This window comes from Melanaphis sacchari, unplaced genomic scaffold (genome assembly GCF_002803265.2).
Source record: "Melanaphis sacchari strain LSU unplaced genomic scaffold, SCAv2.0 Contig130_pilon_pilon, whole genome shotgun sequence".
Classification (NCBI taxonomy): Eukaryota; Metazoa; Arthropoda; class Insecta; order Hemiptera; family Aphididae; genus Melanaphis; species Melanaphis sacchari.
This window is the reverse complement of record NW_020270535.1, coordinates 481,539-499,582: the sequence shown is the minus strand read 5'-3', so window position 1 is coordinate 499,582 and position 18,044 is coordinate 481,539. Positions and strand designations below refer to the sequence as shown.

General features: G+C 25.9%; 2 protein-coding genes across 2 annotated transcripts; both read left to right on the top strand.

Annotated features, from left to right (window-relative positions):
• Nucleotides 1-1,511: 1,511 nt before the first annotated feature.
• Nucleotides 1,512-5,426, top strand: LOC112591295 (succinate--CoA ligase [GDP-forming] subunit beta, mitochondrial). Its single transcript, XM_025335066.1, has 10 exons — nt 1,512-1,724; nt 2,920-2,999; nt 3,056-3,188; nt 3,319-3,418; nt 3,539-3,691; nt 3,796-3,976; nt 4,042-4,300; nt 4,371-4,505; nt 4,572-4,700; nt 5,250-5,426. Exons 2-10 carry the CDS (start codon nt 2,928-2,930, stop codon nt 5,360-5,362), a joined length of 1,275 nt encoding a protein of 424 aa, XP_025190851.1. The 5' UTR covers nt 1,512-1,724; nt 2,920-2,927; the 3' UTR covers nt 5,363-5,426.
• Nucleotides 5,427-6,835: 1,409 nt separating this feature from the next.
• Nucleotides 6,836-12,343, top strand: LOC112591290 (RAD50-interacting protein 1). Its single transcript, XM_025335057.1, has 12 exons — nt 6,836-7,171; nt 7,229-7,470; nt 7,539-7,712; nt 7,796-7,927; nt 8,006-8,273; nt 8,378-8,603; nt 8,667-8,826; nt 9,812-9,962; nt 11,140-11,354; nt 11,718-11,883; nt 11,945-12,078; nt 12,165-12,343. The coding sequence occupies exons 1-12, from the start codon at nt 7,043-7,045 to the stop codon at nt 12,289-12,291; spliced, it is 2,124 nt and encodes a 707-aa protein (XP_025190842.1). The 5' UTR covers nt 6,836-7,042; the 3' UTR covers nt 12,292-12,343.
• Nucleotides 12,344-18,044: the final 5,701 nt, after the last annotated feature.

The window sequence follows — 18,044 nt, the reverse complement described above, 5'->3', positions numbered from 1 at the left end:
AAATTATATTGGATACGCGTCGGTACGTAGTATTGTATATCCTATGCGATATCAATAAATTTATCTGCTGGTAAATTCTAACTGCAATTGAAGTAGAAAGTGTGGCGCAAGTTACATAATATTCTATTACATTTACCTACTGTCGTGGCGCAAAATACCAAAATTAATTTGTTTATGTGGTGCAAAATACTGTTATATTTTTATATTTTGTCGCAAATTACAAGTAAAAAAATTGGCGCAAAATACCATCTCCCACAGACACATAACAATTGAACATTTGATACATTTTTAACCACAAAATAGTTTAAAAATTTTCATGATTTTGTAGAACTTCGTACGATAGTAAATAAAACTCGTGACTTTATAATTATTTTAATATTATGAACTACTATTAAAATAAAATTTGTGGAATCTTGTTCGAAATCGATTTCGTACCTTGGGTCAATCTTAAGCATGCTTATGGATTATTAATATGTTATAAACAAATGAAAAACATTTGAAAATTTCAAATGCCTACTAAATGATACCAAAAAAATTAACATTAAATTTTTGAAATTCTTTTATGTTTAAAAAATGATAATTTCAGTAACAGTGGAGTGTTTCAAGTTTCTGCAATCATTTATTTTTGAAATAGGTAAAATAAAATAAAAATCGGTAATATTACACGTAAATGTCCAATTTCATCATAATTTTTAGCTGCTGCGGAAACTAAAAATAATGTCATTGAAATTACACTCGATTTCTTAAAGTTTTGTAAACAAAACGTATATGTATTAAATTTTCAAACCTCTGGCATGAGTATTAAACATTTTATTTATTTTAATTACAAAATAAATGTTGAAATTTTTCGCGATTTTACGCGTTACGAAATGTATGTTCGCACAAGCATGTCAAAGCATTACAATCGTCTGCTCAGAATCTAAATAGAGACTGAAAACCATTGTTTGTTTGACCGAACCTAACATCCAAACGTGAGATCGACATACATCTCGAGAGATTTTATAGAACCGCTGTGAGGGATAATTAATTATATAGGCACCCTTTAGTTTTCATATTTTAAAATTTAAACGACGCCATGTGCGCGTAGCCGAACGATTTGCCGGTGAACTCGTTGGATGGCGACGAAAACGCCGTACAGGAAACGTGTTCGCAACAAAAACGCGTAGTGATCAAACGACGCGACAGAAATCACGTACGCACGAATGACCGTCGAGATCGCCGCCGCCGCCAAACGATCGTTTCGTAAAATAACAGCAGCAGCAGCAGCAGCGGTGAGACGATAGTTGCATTTGTTACGTATTTAATTTTTTTTTCAAATCGACAACCACGACGGCGATCATAGTCGAACACTCGGCCAAGGGATTTTGGACCCGACATAACGCTCTGCAGTCTGCACTGCAAACGGTCGATCGGGGGAAAAAAAAATTGAGCACCGACCGCCGCACTGTTCGCGCTGTTAACTGCGGGTAAACAAGACGTATCAAAAAAAAAATAAATCATTCCACCGCGACTGATAAGAAACGATAAAAAAAAAAAAAAACACGCGCTTATCCGGCTTCCGCATTCGACACATACCTTACCTAATACCTTAGTATATTTTACTGCACGCACTTCTACGATCGCCTGTGCACCACCGATGTGACAGGAAGAGTGGTACCGGACAACACGACGTCGTTCACGTTATTCTTCATTCCACAAGGCTGATTAGTTGTTGATTTACTAAGGTAAGGATGATAAATCGTTTTCGACATTAAGCCGTCTATTTGTCTTGCCATTTATTTTCCATTCCCATCAACGGTCGAACGACCACATCAGAGTTTGCTCCGCGATCGGCCGCGTACAGTTGAACTAGTTACTTGGCCGATGCCTCGAGAAAGACATCAGCGTGTACCGTTAGTTTTGTTTCCGTTCTGTAAAGATGGGACAAAAGTCGGTCAGAGTAAAGGACTGTTAGGACCGATAATCTCGGACTGTGAAATCCACTGCAGTACGACATATTTTTTTCGACAATATTCTTGTATACAAGAGTATACTACTCATATTTGGTATGTGTTGAATAAAGTGTTGTTAGTTTTGTGCAACACACCTACAAAAGAATTGAAATCATCGGTGTTTTTTTTACCTATTTAAAATTTGGTGTAGATATAAAAAAGAAAAAAAATTATGACCTCTAATTTAAACAGTAACAAATTATTTGCATCATTTATTTTATAAATAACTCAATTGTTGGGCTTACTACTCAATGTTTTAAAAAAACAATGAAATTTATACACTACAAATGTACTTAATTATTCTTATTATTATTGTTCTTAATATGCATTTAAATGGGGATAGATTTCTACTCTTGCATGATTATCTATTAATGATAACGTATAGAAATTTGAATTACATGTCTTTTTTTATTATTCATATTAAATATAAGCAAAATATAAATGACCTTAGTGGTGTGTATAGGCTCTTTATTTTTTGTATTGGATTTATTTTAAAATAATTGTATATTTTTGTTAATTTAAAAACAAAATATGTGTTAATATGACATGAATTATCTTTGATTGTCATCATTATTTACGTTATTTATCTTTAAATATGTAAAATCACCTAAATTTAGAAATGTAACATACATTAATGGATTTGAGTATTATGAAAGAAATTTAGTTTATACCAAATTTTGAATATGAAAATCCCTAAAATATATGCAAAAGCATGAAATTCTGACCTAGGTTAAATATATTTATAAAAACATAATATTGATTTGATTAATCTACTTGAATAGGTTAAAAATAAAAACTTACATGAGCTATTAGATTTTATTTTTAGTACGTATTGGAAAGTATAGTAGCTCACTTATATATTGTAGTGTATTTAAACATTTAAATAGATACTAATGATGATTTTTTTTTTATTCAATGCTTATTATAGACTTAACAATGTCTCAATTCATGAAACATGTAATTAAGTGCAACATTTCACAAACCTATCTTCAATATCTTCCATTAAAGGTAAATTAATTTCAACGCTTTAATTTTGACTATTTATAATATAATTTTTTTTATAGAACATACAAGCTCGACGTTTAAATTTATTAGAATGTCATAGTAAAGATTTATTGAACAAACATGGAGTCTCGGTTCAAAAGTTTAAAATTGTGGAAAATGCAGATGAAACAAATAATTTACTGAAATCATTTGGTATGTAGTTCAGAACCAATATTATGTTTAAACAATATTTTGAATTGACAATAATATAATGTATTTTATAAACAATAAATTTAATATTTATTTTTTTTAAATAGAAATTTTATACTTTATACTACTTTAGATGTCGATGAATATGTATTAAAAGCTCAAGTATTAGCCGGAGGACGAGGAAAAGGTCATTTTAATAATGGATTCAAAGGCGGCGTTCATGTCACAAAAGAGTAAGCAATATATTAAATTTAATGATTCATTTATATGACTTAATTGTATTTAATATTTTGTTGATTAAAAAAAAATTTTTAATTTTTAAAATTTTAATCATAGCTCTTTTTATTTTTTAGGAGAACTAAGATTTATGATTTATTAAAGAACATGTTAGGATATAAGTTAATCACTAAGCAAACTCCTAAAGATGGAATATTGGTTACCAAAGTTATGGTTGCAGAGTCTGTTGATATTAAAAGGGAAACTTACTTCTGTATTCTAATGGATAGGTAAGTTAAACATTTTAATTAAATCTAACTTGTATACTTTTTCTTAGATATTTATGTGACTATCTCGAGTTGATTATTTACTGTTCTGTACTTTCTGCTTATAGAAGTCAAAACGGACCAGTACTAATTGCTTCTCCAGCTGGAGGAATGGACATTGAAGATGTTGCTGAAAATTCACCCGAATTAATAAAAAAAATTCCCATTGACATATTTGAAGGTGTTTCTGATAAGGTTGCATTGGATGTAGCCAAATTTTTGAATTTTAATGGACCATTGACATCTATAGTGAGTATTATACTACTTGTACTTCAATACTAAATATTTACTAATCATTTTATTTTTTCTCATAGGCAGCAAATGAAATAAAAAGGTTATGGGAATTCTTTTTGTCAGTTGATGCAGTTCAAATAGAAATTAATCCATTAGTTGAAACATTAGATAATAAAGTTGTATGTGTTGATGCTAAAATTCAATTTGATGATAATAGTCAGTTCAGACATAAAGAAATATTTGAGTTGGATGAAACAAGTGAATCAGACCCACGTGAAGTAATGGCTAATCAACATAACTTGAATTACATTGGTATGGATGGCAATATTGGATGTTTAGGTAAGATTTTTAATTTTCATCTACTATAATACAAATAAATAAAAAATATTTATTTATCTTATTGTAATAGTTAATGGAGCCGGTCTTGCAATGGCTACTATGGATATAATTAAATTGCGAGGTGGAGAACCAGCCAACTTTTTGGATGTTGGTGGAAATGTAAGTGAAAATCAAGTATATGAAGCATTCAAACTGTTAACATTAGGTAAATACTCTAAATTATTTATTTACTTTCTGAGATTTTTAATACTAATTAAAATAATTTTTGTAGATTCATCTGTTAAAGCAATTTTGGTTAATGTGTTTGGTGGAATTGTAAATTGTGCAACAATTGCAAAAGGCTTAATAAATGCTTCAAAAAAGTTGGACTTACAAGTACCATTAGTTGTAAGATTAGAAGGTAAGTTTTTAGTTTTATTTTTCTTTATAAATAAAATATCTTTAAACAACTTGGTGGATCATTCGTGCAGTACCTAAATAATTTATTGTTTTTAAGCTAGTTAGTTTGAATAGTATCCATGTAATTATTATTTACTAATTTCTAGACTAAATATCCATTTATGACTTAAGTATTTGAAATATTTGTTACTTAAAAACATATTTTCATTTTATTGTACTTTATTTCAAAAATGTGCATCAACCTTCTTTGATGTGTGTAGTTTTATCATGATAAAGATTTGATAAATGTTGTAATATACTAAAATCTTGATATAATTATACATATCGTGTAAATAGAATTTCATCTTGTTTTTAGAATATCATTAAAGTGAAAATACTGAAAATTACACTATTAAATGTTAGTCTATTTGTTGTCTTGAGACATATTCTTCAATCAATGATTTAATAAAATTAGTTAAAATGTTGTTAACCATTACATTAGTATTTTATATTTACAAGAAATTTTTAACGTCTCTTGTATAATTTATTTTATCATGTATTTTTTTTTCAGGTACAAATGTGTCTGCTGGCAAAAAACTTTTGGAAGAATCTGGATTACTCATTGAATTTGCTTCAGATCTCGATGAAGCAGCCAAAAAGGCTATTTCATCTCTAAAAAAATAAAATTTAAATTATTAAATATATTTTGTTAAATATTTTTTACCTGGATTTGTATACATTTTTAACTTTTTTTGTTGGTTTCAAAAATATATTTTATAATTTCAATAAATGATTAATTGTGAAATCAATTTTATTTTTTAAATTGTTTTATTAAAGATTTATTGATAAAATTGTTTTTTTATGTGTTAAATGTTAGTCTCATAGATGATAAATAATTAAAAAAGACAAAAGACTGTTACCATATGCTTTATTTTCTATTTCCTACTCAACTGAGAGGTTTAATTAAAAATCTGATTACACAGTAATATATTGTATGCTTAGTGTATGTTTAAGAAAACACAAAATTATTGAATAAAAAGAAGTCGGCAGATACTTAAAACCAAATCTGAAATATTTTATGTTAAGTTATAATGACATTTGTATTATCTTAGTATATAAAAAAAAAACACGAGTTTAACATTACATAAACACAAATTTAAGTTGATCAATTATTAAGTGATTACAAACTGATAATAATTTTCAAGTAGTACATAGTCGGTTATTAATCGTAATGACTGGTAAGTGTTTATCTTAGAAAAAATGTAAAAGTGAATTAACATTTATCAAAAAATAAATAATATTCAAGTTTTACAACTAACATTTCTTGGAATTAGTTTGTTGATTTTGTTGGTTGCATTTTAGTGTAACAGTAGCTAATGGCTACGCGCTATTTTATGTGGTCATCAATTATTATTATAATAACTTTTAAATCATATTCATAAAACGTATGCACTGTGCTTCTTGTTATTTTATTTATATAAGTACTTAGCTAAAATTAATTATCATAAATCTAGTTCAGTTTTAACACTATTGGAATATTTTTCAATAATATAGAATATCATTTAATGGTATTAAAATTTATTAAAATTTCAAAGCATCCTTACAAATCCAAATTTGAGTTGCATTTTATTTTTTAATAGTACCAAAACAATTCCCGTTACTCTCATGAACTTAGGTGCAACACAACGTTTATACCTCGGTGATAAACAGATTATCTTCAACAAACGAAACATAAATCGAACGCAACAACAACACCTCAACACTTCAATCTTACTACATTAATTAGTAGCACTAATTTTCTATCGAACACTTCCGTGTAGTGATAATGTCTACCGAAATACTTCCTAGTTCAAATTTCACAGTTGTTGGCTGTTTCATAGTTTATACATCTTCATTAATGCCGTGAACTGTGTAGCTTTAACCTGCTTGCTTTATTACAATTTATAATAATATTAGTGGAAAAATAAAATAATTTTTGATGGACAGAAGATAAAAAACCAACGACTGATAATAATTTTTTCACTATCATCGTCAAACTGGCCGTGGTCTGTGGAACAAATTCATTTCGTATAAATAGCGTTAACAAATTATTTGTAGGACAAAACGACTTGTCGGACAAGCAGTAACGTCAACGTGTAACAAGCAAGATAACGTTATCAGTGGTTTTGTATTCAAAACTTTTGAACTGTCTCGTTTGTTAGTATGTGTCATTCTCACTATAAAAGTCGTATCCTTATTCTTCCTTTGTGGACGGTGTGATGTCAGATGTATTATGAAAAATATGACTTCTAGTTCCACTTCTGCTTGATACTGCAACGTCAAATATTCATTTACAGTTGCTTGCTGCCGTGTATGTAGTACGAAATGGCCAGCGATCCTTCGTCACTAATAGTGATCAACGAAAAATTGGGCAACGATTTTGACGATTTAATAACTCGGTGCGAGAAATATAAACAAGTTCTCCTAAAAAGAAAAGATGATATTACAGAGAAGGTATGTCGGATTTGGGCGTATATGTGAAGTTTGTGACTATATTATGTCCTTGTTTAGATCAATTCTCAAGTGGTCGGGCCAAATGCAAATTTGGTTAAGACCCTGATTAAAGTACACGAAGAGCGGCTGTCAGTTGTTTCATTGAGAAAAGAAGTCGAAGAGCTAAAGTCAAAGTATGCTGGATTCAAAAAGGAGACCGAGAGTGTTAGAATTATATTTCAGAAGTTGATCGAAGATTTAAAATACAAATGTAATCGGATGATGTACTTTACGTGCCTCCAATGTATTGCTTCCAGAAGGTATGCATTTATTTGTTTGATTTGGAACACTGTAAAATAATGTGTAATTTTAATCAAACAATCCTTAGCAATAAAATGAGAAAAGATTTGATGAGTAAGCGTGATAGTGAAGCTGTTAAGTCTTACAAGATTTTGTGTGAACTTAGTTTTGCCATGAGCACTGCTCCGTGTAAACATTTGATCTCCTATATTACCAGAGTAATCAACTATTGGCATTGCATACTCGAAAAGTTTTATTTGGAGTAAGAATTATTTAACTATGTCCGAGAATAAAAAAGCTTTCTATAAAAATAGTTATTAATTATGGTTACTTTTTTTTTTATAGTGATTTTGAAATTACTTTAAAACAAATGAACTGGCCATTTACAATGAGGGAAATAACTGATAATGCAAAATTAAATAACTTCAAACAACAGTTTCAACGTTTGGCCAATATGTTGATAAAAGTTCAACTTCCGTATCCTTTTTTAATAACAACATAAATGTATACAGTTAAATGGTATAATATTTAAATATCCTTAGCTCGTATTATTAGTAAAAACGATCAAAGTGAATTCAATGAGCAGACGTCACAATTATTGGAACATTATTCTCATGTAACCTTGCCAATAATTATGTTATTAGTACCTTTTCGAAAAAGATTTTTTTACCATTTTACTGGTAAAAAACAGACCAACAAACCTGATAAGCCTGAATGGTTTCTATCTAGAGTGTTGAGCTGGATTAGAGATTATAGAACATTTGTTGTGGAATGGCTGGGTCCAGTCTACACAGAAAACGGAAAAAGACCAATTGATTCTCAAGTAGATAATATTAATTATAAAAATTTATTTATTGTAATATTAAAAAAATATTTTGCATTTTATTATTTCTTTGTAAGTAATAATTTTTATATTTGTTTTTACAGCATGATTTTATTATAGGGCTATTGCAGTTTGTTGTAGTTAAACTTGATTCAGATTTGTCACATTTTCAACTGGAAGATGTAGTATTTTCACATATTGTGGATGAAACATTAGCATTTGAACATGAACTGAGAAAAGTGTATAATTATCCAAACAATTTTCCAAGTGTTACAGAAGTTTTAACTCAAGCTCAAATATTTTTCAAATGGATAAATATGGAACGTAAATGTAAGAAATTTTATATTAAATGTTAATTATTAATACTATTAGATTTATTTTGATATTTTTAAGATGCTCATATCAAAATGGATGAAATTATACAAAATAATGAACAATGGAAGGTCTTAGTTTATGATAGTCAATATTGTATAACATTGTCTGCGGATAGTTTTCTAACTTTATTAAACACTATGACTGATCGATATAGTATACTTCGTCAACCAAGACATAAGTAAGCATATTTATAATTTTAAGATTAGAAACAATTAATAAATAATAAAACTACACATTTATAATATACTATATCCCTAAAGCAAACGTCTTCAAACTCGTTTATTAGAGAACAGTAAAAAAAATAAAGATAAGAGCTCTCAGCAAGCAAAAAGTATATAAACACGTACATTTTTTTATTTAAAAAAAATATAATTAATATTAAAATTAAAGAAAAAAATATTTATTTAATTGTTAATTTTTTTAAAAGAAAACATCTAGTTTTTGAGCTTAATTATTAATTGGAAGATTCAAATTATTATTTATATTATGAGTAGTGTAAGCTGAAAAACTAATATTTTTAAGTATATCATTTTTTTTTTCTTTGACAAATTTCTTCAACTGCTTTAGTTATACTTTCTTTTTTTTTTAATTACTATCGACAAACCCTTTTACTGTTTTTGTCAATATGTTTATGTAAAATACAAAAATTAGTTTTTCTAGAAACTTTATTAACATTATTTTGTTTTTTAAAGACAGAAATAAAAAAATATTTTAAAATGTTATTTTCTAGTCAATTTTTAAAAAGTTGTAAAATATTTTTTTATGTCTTTGAATATTAAATTTTTCAAGATACTGAAATAATTTCTTTGCATTTTGCAAATTAAACATAATTTTATTATATAAGAAGATAACCTAAAATATTCCAAAGCTTATTTTTATTAAAAATCAAACATTTTAAATCAATATTTTTTTTCTATCTTCTTCTGGATATCTTTAATGAGCAAATTAAAAAAAAAAAACACATGATATAAGTAATTGATAAATTTCAAATGTATTAAGTTTATTTAATGTTCTAGTTAAGGGAAAGTGGTAAAAATTTGTTTGTGGTCTGTAGTTTGTTGAGACCTCTGTTCAGTAAAATAAATTGCATTAAAAAATTATTTAATAATTTTTTTTTTTTTTTTTTTTTTTGTTCTAATAAATAAGAATTTTTTTTTTTTAAGACTTCAGTTTTTAAAATTACAAACTGATTTATTGGAAGAATTTAGACAAAACATAGTTGACGGTGAAGTTGAATCCAGTGAATATTTACCAGAGATGTTGTGTACATTACATTACATATCATACACTCTTTATAATTGGGGAACCAATATGGTTTGTGAATATAAAATTACTACTAATTACAACTTATTAAACGTTGAAAAAAAAAAGTTTTGAATATTAATTTAAGCATTTTCTTTGAATTTATAAGTGTTAAGGTGTATGGTTAGCATAGTGGTGAATGTTGACAGTTATTAGTTATCAGTATTGTTGATTTATTCCAACAATTTTGGGAAATATTAATATTTTCATAAAAGTTTTAAAAATAATGACTTTTACTAGTGTTGGTTGACATATGCATCAGATATTTGGCGAATGTTAGATATTTTTATAAAAATAAAAAAAAGCAAGTTTTTAACATGTTTTTATTTATTATTAACCAATTATTGATTGTATTTTTTGTATCAAAATAAACTTTTGTAATATTTTAAGTTAAACTAGGTTACCTTGTTATTTAGAATTTAATATATTCAACTTTTACGTAAAACATAACCAACATTTTTTACTTGAAAACTATATGTTTATGAAACATGGTACGATGCTGTGAAAACCTTATTATTTTTACAAACTACAAGTATACCTTTAGTGTAGTTACACTACTAAAATTTTAATTACTGAATTTTGTTTATAATTTCATCTTACAAAGCCTTGGTTCTCACTTTTAGAATATTTGGTTGATTTCTGTCTTAAAGGTATCGCTTGATAAAATACCACTTTTTTTTATGATAACAATTTGCTTTTGTTTACTGTACATTGATGTATAAATTGAAATATAATGCTATACTTTGCTTTAAATTTGTAAAAGTCATTATATACTTAAATAACTATTGTCAAAATATTTTGAAAATCCATGTATTCATGTAGCTACAATCAATGTATAAAACATACTGATTTGTCTTTATAATTTTACATACCAGGTGTAAATATTAAATGTCTATTGTCATGACATATGTATTATTATTATACTTGATCAATTACAGAGTGTCTTAATTTCAAATATATATTTTATATTTTTTTATGTCAACAATTACCAGTAATTGACTGTGTAAAGACAATTTTGATAAAATTCACTAAAAGTTTTGGTATAAGTTGCCTTTCATCAGCTTCGGACATACATCTTAACTTAAAAATTTAAAACATGTAACTTATTTTAAACATATTTTTAAAACCATTGACTTTGCAATTTAGACTAAAAATATTATTTGTTTAATTTATTTGATTTTTGTTTTAGCACTATTTGTCTCTATTGAACTATAAATGTGAATTAGAAAATGAAGTGAGAAATAGGAGTGAAAGTGAGTTCTCAGAAGTATTAGAAACTGCAGACACAGTATTTGACGATTCAATAAGATTATACAGTTTGGGAATAGATCATTTACTTAATTGTTTAACAGAAAATATTATGACTAAAGTTAAATACATTTCAAAACGATATAAACGTGATAAGTAAATATAGCTTTAAAATATTCTAAGATAAATTGAAAAATTTAAGCTGAAATTAAATTATAATATTAAGTAACATTATTTAAATTTTAAACTTGTATTAGAAGTACTTGTTTATAGTTAGAATTACAAGTATGTTCTATTTATGATAACAAAAGACAATAATGTAATGAATTTTTCTGAGGCTCTGTTACTGAATAGTATTTTTTACACATGTTTCATGTTACTTATTGTTAAACAAATTGTAATATATTTTATTAAATGAAAATATATGTTAATTTAATGAAAATAATTATAGGCTGGAATGATTAAAATATTTTCTAATTGGATTCATGTAAATTTAAAGATAAAATATATTTTTTTTAGATGGCATATAATGGAATCCTTAGTTGACGAAAACAAGTACAGTATTACAGACAGTGGTTGGATGATGTATGAAACCTTAACAGAAAATTTGAATACATTAAACAAAAGCTTACCTGCTTCTTTGTTTAATAAATGTTGGCCGATATTAGCTACAAAGATGTCAACGGTTAGTTCACGATTAATGACTAATGTAATGTAACTTAATTTATGCAATTTATTTGTTACAGTTCCTTTTCAATGACATCTTGTTAGCCAATATGTTCAACAGAGGTGGTGCCCAACATCTTTTATGTGACATACGATATAAACTACTTCCCATTTTCTCGAAATATACAGTTAAACCTAGTATTTATATTGAACGGTAAACATATAATTTTTAATTTACTAACAAAAAACTTATGTGTTTATTAATGTAATCATAAATAATGAAATTATAATAATTATTAGGTTATTAGAAGCTTGCAGAGTTCTAAATTATGAACCTAACTTTAAACCAGTTACTTTAAAACGTAATGAAATATCGGAAATATTACTACATCGTATTGAACATGGAAATATGCTTGAATTGGAATAATTAAATTAAGTTTGTTTAATGTTATTACAGCTAAGTTGAATGTGCTTAATAAAAGCCTTTTTTGTTGATTTTAAAATTATATTATTTGTTTTATATTTAATTTATTCAAAAATTAAAATTCTTTTTTAACAATTATTGTAATAAATGTTTAATGTTTGGAAATAGATTGTTATACATTTATGAATAATATAATTTTGAATCACATTATTAATTTTCTCACTCAAAAATAATAATTTATTATAAAACTACCCTCCAAGTTGAAAAGCAAAGTATTTTTCAACTAATTATCGTGTATAAATGCACAGAAAATAAAAACACATGTCATCGTAAGATAAACATACCTATTGTTCTAATTAGAATCTTAAACAAATCATAACTAATAATTTCTAAAAAAAAATTACAAATAGCAAATTTTCATTTAACTCTCTCATTATATGACTGAATGTAAGAAGTAATTAACTAAGTAAATGATCAAAGACATTCTGTAATCACCCCACCTCAACCGCAGTCGTGGCCTAAAATAGTATGTGATATCACAAATTAACATGTTAACTATCACGTAAACGCAGTTGACTTGACATGCTTGTATAGTTAATTTTGTATGTTTGTCAGAAGGTGAAGGGAAATAAATTATATTTTCATAGATTAAAATCTTAAGTCAATTATTAAATGATTTTGTCATGATGTTTTACTAAGTATACAGACATTTTCCTAAGGACTATTAAATTTTTATTATAGTCTAAAATCAACAGTTTCATGTATACAGTTATGAGTATAAAGTACCATAATAATACCGATTAACAGAATAATTGTTATTATTAACAACACTCATCGAGCGTCAACTTGATTTCCAGGAAATTGTGCAGTTGTGTCACAATACAGTTGTTAATTATGTGCCCTCCTTTTAAAATTATAGATTTAAAAACATTAACAAGCCAGAATATTTTTTAAAATTGTAATTTTTTTTAATTTTCTTCTTGCAATATAATAAATGCATAATAATTATATAATAAAAATTCATTCAAAACAAATTACAATGATTTATTTCACGAAGGATGCGATTTTAAATTATTTACGGCTTTTTCATAATTATCAATAAACTTCTTCAACACAATAGTATTCACCTCTCCATCCGTAAATTCATCAGCTTTTAATTTCTTCTAAGAAAAATGTCATTATTACAATGATATGATCCATATTGTATGAGTGTAGGCAATTCTTTGTTTTCCGAAATAGTTGATGAATCCTGTAATAATTAATAAAATATATTTTTATCCCGACTTAATTATTATGGCGATTAAATTGTAATTTTACATCATTGGTTCCTAAAGTAGTTACTGATGACACATTTTTCTTTTTCTTTTCGGTATTTTGCTTAGGTTTATTCAAATTGGGCTTAAATCCTATCAGGCCTGTGTCATCTAAATCAATACATTTATTTTAAACACTATTAAACATTTGAACTTATTAACTTATATTATATTCAATTTTTCAAACTTGCCTGAGATATTATTTTTTAATTTATTTTCAGAATCTATCTGTTTGTACTCAGCTAAAATCGACCTATACACAAATACTTTAATGAGTACACAATTTAAAAATAAACATTTAATTATTTTTCAAATACCTAATAGATGAATAAACGTTGATTTTAAATTCATCAATGCTATTGTTAAAATCTCTTGATAAATTATTAACTTAAGATGTTAAATTGTTAATTTGTTTTGATAACATCTGAAATGCAAACTATAATTATTATTGTTTTTATAAAATTATAAAATAAAAATTTAATATTACCATAAACTGAGCTTCTGTATCACTTGGCAAGTTATTTACAATAACTACAAGGTCTACACTGCAATAGATTTCTTTAGTTTCAAAATCATAGGCAAGTTTTCTTTTCTATAATTGAAAAATACTGTTAATAAATAAATATTTAAGTGTAAAACATTGAAACATTTATAAATATTAAAATATTATTCTTAAAAAAACTGATAAAAATTATCTATACAAATTAATTGTTTATCAAGGCTAGGAATTGTATGCAACAGCAAGTTTTTTTTTGCTACGTCTAAATAGAGCGTTTAATGATTAATGTATTATATTATAAATATTAAATATTATGATACAATTCATCAATTAATTGATAATACAATCAATTGTATTATTTTGATAAAAACACTATTATTTTTATGTTTATGCAAAAATTGAGCTTTATTTATATTTTTGTTAATTTTTTGATAGTATTTAATGTATATAAGCTGGTAATAATTTAACTGTTTAAGATATACAACTAGTTATTTTTGGTTAAATATAAACTATTTTAATTTTAATATAGACAATCTTTACCCAGAATATAATATGCAATAAAAGAATAATTTAGATAGTGTGAATAATTTAATGGAGATAGATAAACACAATTAATGACAATATATAAGTTTTTACATAAAATTCAAGTTAAGATATAATTTGTAGGGTATTATTGTTATTATACTTAATCCTAATTTTTATAATATGGTATAAAACGCTCATCTTTCTATTCATCACTGTTTTATAGACTGTTTATTTTCTTAAAATTATTGTGATATTAATTTTAAAAATACCTAATGTCAAAAATGAAAATGCCCTATTAAGTCAATTTATTGTAGAATTTGCTAGCGATAGTTTTAAAATCTTAAGATTTTAAAATGCCATACTTTTTATTGTAATGATATGTTAAGGTATAAAAGTTGAATGCCAGTATTAAATATCTCATTAAAATTAATTTTTTTAATAAGTTGATAATGTTGATAAGACAAGGAAACTAATTTTATTCTAATCTACTTTATCAATTACAATAGTAAAAATTGCAAAAAAATTTACTAATTTACAAATTGAAACAGTTTTTTTTTTAATTTTACATTTTAAATACTAAGAACTGTCAACAATTAATTTCTTAAGCTTTAATCATTTATAAGCCAGATAATATGGCATTATAATCCTAAAGACATTATTCTATAAACTTTACTTATTACTTTAAAAATTCAATATCCTCATCCGATTGGAGTTCCATCTAAAAACAAAAAAAAAATGTTTAATATGATAAATTTAATGTAGTAATGTCATATTTAATGCAATAGTCATAGGGTTAACTAAAAATAACGGATTATAATTATATTTACTATCTTTCCATCAGGTGTTGGAAGTAATATCTCAAGTTCGTCTGTTTCTTCCAATTTTAATTCATTTCTCTATAAAACGATTAATATCATAAATTAAACAAATTTGTGTACAAAGATAAAAAAAAAAAAAATAATTTAATTGTTGAGCTATAACACAGTCAATTCTAGAATCTGATAAAAAAATTGAAATCAATATGCATTGGTAAAATAATGAAATTGTCGGTTGATAATAATGTAATAATTTATAATGACTAACTAATGAGAGTATTAATCTATTTATTTACCAGTGTGTCAACGAATTCAGATAAATTTGCTGGAATTTTTATTTCGAGTTCAATTAATGTTTTGTCGCGGTGAATGTTCAATGTAAAAAACTCGTTTGACATGATTAGATAGAAATGTGTTGTTTTTACTTTTTTAATTTTAACCAAATAATTAATTATTTATTAAATTAATTTGAACGGACGACAATTATTGCATCTATAAATAACAAATGTGTACTTTGACGCTGTACGAATATAATTATGATGTATTTCACGCGATGAAAAGACAATAAAAATAAAACTACAAATAAACGGAGTTTATCTCGAGACTCGTGCCTCCACGATCGGTGAACTAAGTCACGTTTTCAAGGTAACAGGTAAGCTCCTCAGCTATTGTGTATCAATATAATAACAAGTGGTTAGAAGTAACCTGCGTTTCGGTTTTTTAGTAAACTAGGGTTGCTATTTATAAGAAATTACAAGCCGGGACACTATTATACTTTCCTCCACATCCAAACACATTCATTGAAATATTTTTTCGAAGCCATAATATATTATCATGTAAATTGGGTATAAATGGTATAATACTTATAATAGCATGAAAATAAAAATTCGTAAATGTCGCTATGAAACACTAAATTATCGTCCTCGGCTATCTCCGAAATTTCCGATACTTATTTATTTTTAGTTATTTACGGATAAAAAGAATTATTCGAGACACACAAAAAAAAAAAAAATAAATGTTAAATTAATTAAGTAGGTACTTTTAATAAACTAAAATAACCTATATTGTTTTTATGTTGATGCTACATATATTTTGCTCCAAGTGGTTGTAAAAAAATCGGAACTTTCTTTTCCGGCTCGTTGGCAAGACCGGATACGGGACAAAAATTTAAAAAAAAATAATACATAAAAATCGTGACACACGCGTCCCGGCATCCCGCTAAGAATTGAGACGGGACGCGGGAAAAGTATGTTTAAAATCGGAAATGTCCCGTCAGATCGGGATGTATTCCAGCTTTAGATTCGTGCGATGAGTGTAGTTAAAAATATAATGTAATATAATATAATATAATTATTTTGACATAGTTATGCCAATCATCCAAATTTAAACGAAATCTTGTTCGAATACTATTCACTCGATGCACTAGATAGCGCTAAGGCAATACCTTGAAATGCTATTAAACACACCTAATGTATTATTAAATTGTAATTTTGAATAATATTAAATATATTTTACGTAGTTAATTGACATATATAATGTATATCTATAATTAGGGCTAGGATTTTAATGACCAAAAGAACCTTAAAAATCCTAAAAAAAATGACTCAATAAGAAAAAATGACCTCATAAAATGCTCGAAAAAAATTATTATATTGATAAATTAATAAATAATAATTTATATTTTTAAGTATACAAATAAATTCATCTTCTGGTATAATGGCTAGCGTCATTTGTTCTGAAATTAATATATTTTGAAATAAAATAATATTGTAAAACTAAAATTTAAATTTAAACTAAACTTAAATTTAATAAAAAGTTGATGAAGATAACACATAATCGAACATTATTATTGGTTATTGCTCGGTTAGTCCAACGAGTACATTTTATATAATACAAACGATTAGTATTTGGAAATATTAAATATTTTTCGAAAATATGTTTACGATTTTATTTAAATGTTGTAGTTTTGTATGTTTGTACAATAATTTATAACAACCATTTAAAAAATCTATTTGAAAATTTATAAAGATATTACTCATATTTCAATAAAGTATAAAAAATGACTTAAAAATGCAAAAAAATGTTAGATAAAAATTAAAAACTATATAATTTGAACTCGTAGATGATCAAATCATATTTTATGTTTGAAAAGCTATATTCTGTAAATCCTAAAAAAAATTAAAAATCCTGTAATATCCTAGCTTTACCTATAATATACATAGTTAATTTGTTTCCAGTTTACCTGTACAGTGTATACAGATTTAATACTGATCCTTGGACAAACATATTATATGATTTCAATTAAATTTGATTATAAAATTTATTTATTTATTTCGATAATAAAATATAATTTTTTTTATTATCGTATCGTAAAATGTAATACGTAATGACGCGTCTTCAAATAATATAGGTAGATAGATACTTAATTTTTAACGATTTAATGAATAATACTTTAAGCTGTATAAAAATTGTTTTTTTCTTAATCGTCTAAATTCAAAGAAAATATGACTCTATAAAACCGACGTTTATGTTGTGCGGAAAATTATTAAACCTTTTAAAACGAATCACCGCGGGCATTTCTTTTTTATTCTACCAATTTTTTAG